Consider the following 8,009-nt stretch of genomic DNA (forward strand, 5'->3'; position numbering starts at 1 on the left):
TTTCATACCAATGCCACAGCATATTGTACAGGCAGAGGATGTACATCCTGAAATCAAAAATTATGCCCGAGATTTAATTGGAAAATGACTACATAAAAACACAGAGCACAGGTGACCTTAAACTCTCAAGAGCACCCCTGTCCTGGAGAGTCTGATAGGAGGTACCCCTTAAATGAATATGTCTACCTGCAGTATCCACCACCTTCCAACCAGCTGAGATGGATGGAAAGCTCCCAAGCATCCATGTATGCATGCAGCGCCCTTACAAAACAACAAACACAGCACATAAAAACACAGTAAAAACAAAAGAGACATTCTAAATGGAGCTCAATCACGTCAACTATGGAGGGGCGGACTGGCTTATGGGGAAGGTTTGTGTCTGTAGCAAAGTCCACAAGGGGCCCCCTGTCCCGCCCAGATTGTATGTGTCTCCGACGCCCCTGAACCCCAGGTCCTACGCTAAACCGGAGAAGTAGCGAGAGGAAGGCCATATTGCTGTCCTGAATCTGAACAGGGCGCACAGGAATTCCGAATCTCCTATGCTGACCATGAGAGGCACTTAAAGGAACACCAAACCCGAAGAAAACACAGTTATGCAAGCCCACCAGTCCTTGAGGTCGAACGATCGCCGAACATGGGGGTAAACTAAGTGACCTTTCCTCCCTAAAGAGTCTGTAGCTGAATACTCCATCTTAGAGTACATTTTTCTAAATATGTTGGCCTGAAAAATATAGATTTCAGAGACAGCTCTAAGAGGAGCCCATGAAATAATCCAATACTGAATGCCTATTCCCAGTTCCCAAGAGCATTGTTTATATTTATTAATTTATTTAGCACTTGTTTAGTGCACAAAGCCCACGGGCAATTAAGCGATTTTTCTTGCGACAGTTGGTTACAGTAGTTACTAGCAGTGGTGAACGGTTACATAGGTTACATTGTTTACTAGCAACAGGTTACAGACATTGGTTAGGTTACAGACATTGGTTAGGTTACAGACATTGTTTACATGGGTCATAGTGGCATGGGTCACTGACCATCTTGATTACAGACTAGATAAGGCTAATGTCTAAGTACAGGTGTGTTGAGTTGTCACGGTTAGCTGGATGCAGGTGGATAGAGCTTCTAGGAGTCTTGGTCAAAGAGCCAGGTTTTTATTCCTTGGCGGAAGGACCAGAGGGAGGGGTCCGATCTTAGGGTCAATGGCAAGGAGCTCCATAGTTTGGCTGCGATAACCGGGAAGCTACAACCTCTAGCTTTTTTGCCATCAAAATCTCGGTATGGTAAGGAGGCAGGAGTAGGCTGAGCGAGTAGGTCTGTTGGATTGGGCTTTGGTTACTTGACTCGATAGGTATGGAGTGGAGCTGTAGCAGAGGCATTTATGAGTTAATGAGAAGGCTTTGAATTTGATGCGGTCCCGAACCAGCAGCCAGTGGATATTACGTAGGGCACGGGAGATATGTTCCTTCTTTGGAATGTTCAGGGCAGCTCTGATCGCATTGTTATGAACTATTTGTAGCTTGTTGATGTTACGGGCATTGTATCCCACAAAGAGGAAATTGCAGTAGTCAATTCTCGATAAGATGAGGGCTCTAGCGAGGGTGACGCAGTTGTCGGTGGTTAAGAATGGTCTGCTGGTAGTGATCAGTTTGGTGGTGTAGGCTGCTGCTGAGGCATTAGTGTTGGCTTGCTTGGTTAGGGAAAGTGATGGGTCCAGGTAAACTCCTAAGATTTTTACCTCATTGGCAACCGTGATCATGTTGCAGTCAACAGTGAAGGATTTGTAGAACTGGGGTAGATTGTTTAGCCTGGAGTGGTTGCCAATGATGAGTAGTTCAAATGCTTAGGCTGCTGCCATCATATGTCAGTGTGCTGCCAATAGACATGTGCCATCATACGGCAGTGTGCTGCAATTAGAGACATGGGTGCTGGGTGCTGTGCAAATGCTTAGACTGCTGCCATCATATGTCAGTGTGCTGCCAATAGACATGTGCCATCATACGTCAGTGTGCTGCCATTAGAGACATGGGTGCTGGGTGCTGTGCAAATGCTCAGGCTGCTGCCATCATATGTCAGTGTGCTGCCAATAGACATGTGCTATCATACGGCAGTGTGCTGCCTTTAGAGACATGGGTGCTGGGTGCTGTGCAAATGCTTAGGCTGCTGCCATCATATGGCAGTGTGCTTCCAATAGACACATGGGTGCTGTGCAAATGCTTATGCTGTTGCCATCATATGGCAGTGTGCTTCCAATAGGCACATGGGTGTTGTGCAAATGCTTAGGCTGTTGCCATCATACGGCAGTGTGCTGCCATTAGAGACATGGTTGCTGGGTGCTGTGCAAATGCTTAGGCTGCTGCCATTATACTGAAGTGTGCTGCCAATAGACACATGGGTGCTGTGCTGCCAGTAGACACATGGGTGCTGTGCAAATGCTTAGGCTGCTGCTGCCATGACATGGCAGTGTGCTGCCAGTAGACACATGGGTGCTGTGCAAATGCTTAGGCTGTTGCCATCATATGGCAGTGTGCCTCCAATATGCACATGGGTGCTGTGCAAATACGTAGGCTGATGCCATCATACGGCAGTGTGCTGCCATTAGAGACATGGTTGCTGGGTGCTGTGCAAATGCTTAGGCTGCTGCCATTATACGGCAGTGTGCTGCCAATAGACACATGGGTGCTGTGCTGCCAGTAGACACATGGGTGCTGTGCAAATGATTAGGGTGTTGCCATCACGGGGTGCTGTGCGGCCGGTAGACACATGGGTGCTGTGCAAATGCTTAGACTGCTGCCATCATATGGCAGTGTCCTGCCAATAGTTAGGCTGCTGCCATCATATGGCAGTGTGCTGCCATTAGACACATGGGTGCTGTGCAAATGCTTAGGCTGCTGCCATCATTAGCAGAGGGCTGCTAAACTGAACCAGGAGTTCCCTGGCTTCTCAAGGAAGCCAGTGGAGCTGTGGACGTCCCATTTGCAGTGATTATGTCAGGTGAATACTCAGTTACAGAGCGCTGCTCAAATAGTCTACAGGGATGCTGTGCAACATGGTTCATTCATGGCAGGGAGCTGTCCAGTGAGGCTGGCACAGGCCAATTTTACGAGAGCGCTGCCATTGGCCATGGTGCTGATCAACCACCTACATCTTGAAACCAATGCAAACGAATGGAGCTTTCAAAACATCAATGCCTTTTCATCGTGTACTTGAATTGAATTGTAGGGCGCGTACCTTTTGCCGCCGTTCTACTCCCATCATGTAGTTTTAAAAGGCAGAGGCATTCCTATAACCTATCATTCCCAATTACATGCAACTGGCGCAATGCTACAAGCTGCCTTTTCCATTGTGATGCCCTTCCCCTTCGTCTGTGTTTGTTGTACACTTTTGGCGCACACGTCTGCCATTCCTCAACTGAAGTGCACCACTCTTTTGCAGGAAAGCATTACATACATGTATTATGCTTCCTCTGGATGATATGCATGTGTCCCAATCAATCATGCCATGGTGCTGCCCAGTGTATCTATCACTGCTAAAAGATGGTGAAAGGCTGGCTCACGCTGCCTGGCAGCGCTGAACAATCGGGCCAGAGAGCTGCCCAGTGATGGTGGCAATGCTCAGTCGTTTGCAGGAGATTGCCAGTGGCATCCTGGCTCCAACTATGCCATGGGATGGCCAATGCCAGTGGGTCTGGACAATCATGGCAGGAAACTGCACCGTGCCAATGGCACTGTTCAATAATAACAATGGCCTAATCAATGACAATGGCACCACCACTCAGGCATGCAAAGGGGCGTGCCAATGCTCGTGGAGCAGATCAATATTTCCCAGAGGCTGTTCGGGGCCAGCGGCACTTCCCACGCATTCCAAGAGGCTCCCATCCCCAGTAGCCCTTCAAACATGCAGCGAGGCGTTCCAGTGGCACTGCTCAATCATGCCAGGAGGGTAGCCTACTGCAGTCCTGCGGATCAATAATGCCGCATGAGGATGTTCCGTGCCGGTGATACGCTGTTTATCAATCTATCCCCACATAAGTGTGTATACATTTATCACCAATCACTGACTGTACGACATGCATGTATCATGGCACTGACACTCAATGAGTGCATTAGAAGATTGAATCAGCATATCCTCAGCCACTCACTGTGTGACAACAGTGATATATCCAATTGCCAAATGTGACCTACACACACCTCTATTATCATCCTCCTGTGTGCACTGAAACCTATTTTTGCCAAACATGCTTCTAAAATGATTCATATGTTGTCTGTTTATTGCCTTGTGTAACGTGTACTTTAAAATGCACTGCTATAAACTATTATTTCATGTTTTCAAACCCAAACCTTAACAAATACTTATAAAACCTACAGGCGGGAAGATATGTGGCCGAGTGCTTGAATCGCAAATCCTGATTCCATCAGGTGAAGAAAGTAGTAGTTCCTGGGAAATCATGGAATCTAGCTGTGCCTTATCTGCAAGAATTGGGAGCCCTGCGAAACAAATCCTCCCTAACAATGGGCCGGGTCAGAGGGTCATTTGCCAACCCCCCAGAGCAGTCCATGAAGAACACACATTATATGTGAAAGATTTGCACATGGCTTTTGCCCGCATGTGCCACTCCAGGAGATTGTCAAGTTTTGACTGGCTCAGGTGCTGTACCAGGAAGACAATGGCATGCCACCAGTCCATCCACCAGAAATGAATGCATACCTGCCAGCATCTGATATGCATTATTTCCTATAATATCCGCCAGCTGTTAGCGACTTCTACAAGATGGTAGCTACCCTAGAAATGCACGTGAATTCAACATTGCATGGGAGGGCTGTGTTAGGAAGAGCAGTCCTCGCCATGCAACTAGCAGAGGGAAGACAAAGACCCCCTTCATAGGAAAGAGTGGGCTACTTTTGGATGCTCAGGTTTGGAGGCAAAGTTACACATCTAAAAGTCTGCAGAGAAACTGCTTAGGGTGATCAGGTTTGAAGCTCAGTTTTAATTATACAGCCACTCTGTTTCAATGGGGAGTGTGAGGACGTATCAGTGACTTTTATCATTAAGCACCCTAGTTTTTCCATAGATCTTAAACATTCATATAGTATTAGCAGTTTTTCTGAACCTCGTTTCCTTCAAAGCCTGCCAAAATTTATACATAACAATAGTGGCGCCGAAACAGGGCAAAATCGGTCTATGATTGATGGGGGTCTTTGACAGATTACTGCATTTGGCCGAAAGAATCAAATTCCAAGTAAATGGCTTAAAAGTACACTATTATACTGAGCTTTTGGTTGTAACCTCTCATTGTAATATTTCAATGTGCCACAGGCCGAAGCACCAAGCTCAGAAAAGGGGAACTTGCAGAGAACAAGAGAGGGTGAACATATGATTGGAGCAGGGGCAAGTGGGAAGAGAGACACATAGAAAGTGATCAGAAAAGCTAGTGAGCCACAGAGAGCAAGACACACATGGAAAGGGGGACGAGTAGAGAAAACGAGAGGGTGAACATATGATTGGAGCAGAGGCAAGTGGGAAGTGATAAGAAAAGATAGCGAGCCACAGAGAGCAAGACAAACATAGAACGTGGGGCGAATAGAGAACTGCGTGACTGAGCGGAGAGAGGGGGTGAGTTTCATAGAACAGGGCTGGGCCCCGTCAATCTAGTAATGTTTTGATCTGACCGGTCCTGAGCCCCAGCTCACTTAAAGCCTCGATTACCCGAACACCTGCGCTTTTTGCCATTTACAGAACTGGCACTTCCATTGCCTCCTTGCGCACAGTGAACCTTCTTTCGCCCGGTTACAGTGTTTCGTGTTAGCACTTTCTCACTCCGTATGCCACCCTTGCAAACACACTGCCCTATCACTTGCAACTTTGACCCGGGCGCCCTATGTCCTTCCCTTCACACACACACACACTTCTTCCTTGCTTGATCACACACACACACACAGGCAGTACCCCGGTCGCCTGTCTTTTTACACTGTGCACTCGGTTGCTCCTATTTCTCTTGCCCCGCTCAGCAAAGCTTCAGATTAGCCCATACCCGGTGTGCCAGTTATGCAGCGTACAGTACAGCCAACAACAATTGAATATTGGGACGTCACATGTACTTTAAAGTACAACACACTACAAGTTCCACAGAGCGGTGTATTGTAAAGCGTAACAACAAGACAGCACACAAGGAAGGTGTCATTACGGCAAGAGCCACTTGCCAGAAGCGCCTCACACACGCCTGTGCTCTGCTGCAAACACTTCGCCTCGCTGTCAGCCTCTCCCACCCCCCGCGGGTACCTGTCTGTGCTTCCTCCTCGCTCTTTGCTCCTCTTTTCTTTCCGGCCGCTCTTCCTCCTGCCACCAGCATGGTCATCGACCCCTGTCACGGCTGGTGCCCCTCGGTCCTTGCCCTTCACCTCCATGTCCTTTAAGCTGCCCTCGCTCCTGGAAAAGAGGCGCAGAAGGCGCCTGGCGACAGCCCCTTTCTTAGGGTGGTCGCCCGGCCATCCTGACTTCTCCCCATCCTGTTTGGACATGGGGCGGTGCAGAGACCCACGGGGTCCCCCGGGCCTGAGGGTTGGGCCGATTCCTATATCCCTCCTCTCCGACCTCAGCCAATCCTCACAGCCCTCGGCCCCAGTAGCCTGCAGCAAAATACCTGGACAAGATTCCAGGACAAGGTCGGGGTACTCCAGTATGCTCGACGTGTTCCCCCAGTTGGCTGAAAGGCCCGCAGCTACCCAGTTCTCGTTAACTAGCGCTGGCACGTCAAGCCTGCTCCACTGGGGCACCTTTTTGAAATTCCTGCCTGTCGCCTTGGGCCTTGGACTCCTAGTCAGGGGCTGGTGGCAGTCAGCTGGTAGGCGAGGCGTCCAAACAGGTGTGCTGCAGGCAGGGTAGGGCGGTGAAGGCCGGCCGACAAGGCACGGTTAATCCGTTCCGGGAAGGAGGGCGATGGGGGAGGAATCGGCACTGGGCTCTCCCCTCTTCAAAAACAAACAAGTGCCTCTCACCTGACCACACTGTGTCGTGCAAGGGGAATCGTGCAGTGGCGACAGGTACAGAATACTGCTCTGGGAAACAGAATGTGTGCTGATCAAGAATCCACACAAAATAGAGGTGAAACCGCTTTTGGGGAAATAGCAGTCCTTCTAATACAGGCCTGTGACAGACTCGGCAAGGCTGACTGCGCAGGTGCTGCAGTAACCCTGAGTCTACTCTATGTAGCCCATGGCCCCCAGGGGCACGGCTAGTAGGGGCAACATGCTTGTCCCCTATGGGAACACCTAGAAATAAAGACCCAGACACCAGAGTAATAAAAGCATGTTATTTAATGTGTATTGTGTTCCTTTATTTACGTGTAAAGAGGGAGAGCAGGGGTAGGGAGGGGGTGGTTGGAGGGGACTGTGTCTCCTCCCCAAAGACTAAACCAGGTAGCCGAGCTGCTGATGCTAGGCACTTCAAACCAGTCCACCTGTGCAACGCGTTGCCTCATGTCAGCAGGCGAGAGAGAGAGATTACCCTCTAGGCAACAGGGCTAACCCTTCCAGACAGGTTGGTCGGGTTGCGGGTTCTCTAATATGAACCCTGGGCATTATGGGACATGTAGTCTGTGGATGTGTCCCGAGTTCAATGCTACTTTACAGTGTGCAGCTTAGTGCTGGTGCAAGAGCGTGAAGGGTGGTCGGAAACCAGTCGTTTATTCTGGAGTATTTTCTAGTAACATTGTGCTGCTGAATGCTTCAGTCTACCTCTTTCAGAGTGAGTCTACTGCAGGGCCGGACTGGGGCATACAAGTCTCGGGCACCGATGAAAAAGTGGCCCACCGTTGCAAATGTTATGTTATGTTATGTTATTTTGCATTTATATAGCGCCTTATGTACCATTGGTATGGTCTCAAGGCGCTGGTAGGTTGAACGCCCTCGGGAACCGAAGTTCAAGTCAGTAGAGAGAGGTAGAAGGAGTCAAAAGGCACGTGTGAGTACCAGATATGTGTGCAGCTGGTGTGGTATTCGTGTGATAGCTGCTTT

General features: G+C 49.2%; 1 protein-coding gene across 3 annotated transcripts in view; it reads right to left on the reverse strand.

Moving 5' to 3' along the window:
- Window positions 1-6,831, reverse strand: part of CRYBG2 (crystallin beta-gamma domain containing 2) — a 723,752-nt gene extending 716,921 nt beyond the window's left edge. The window contains exon 1 of one of the 3 annotated variants that reach the window (XM_069622850.1): window positions 6,277-6,821. In XM_069622850.1, coding sequence (XP_069478951.1) covers window positions 6,277-6,515 — 239 coding nt within the window. In that variant the 5' untranslated portion in view covers window positions 6,516-6,821. Of the gene's footprint in view, window positions 1-6,276 lie in introns of all 3 variants that reach the window. The other 2 variants (XM_069622849.1, XM_069622851.1) reach the window with 2 other exon arrangements.
- Window positions 6,832-8,009: the final 1,178 nt, after the last annotated feature.

This window comes from Ambystoma mexicanum, chromosome 11, assembly GCF_040938575.1.
Source record: "Ambystoma mexicanum isolate Mex_15411 chromosome 11, UKY_AmexF1_1, whole genome shotgun sequence".
Taxonomy (NCBI): domain Eukaryota; kingdom Metazoa; phylum Chordata; class Amphibia; order Caudata; family Ambystomatidae; genus Ambystoma; species Ambystoma mexicanum.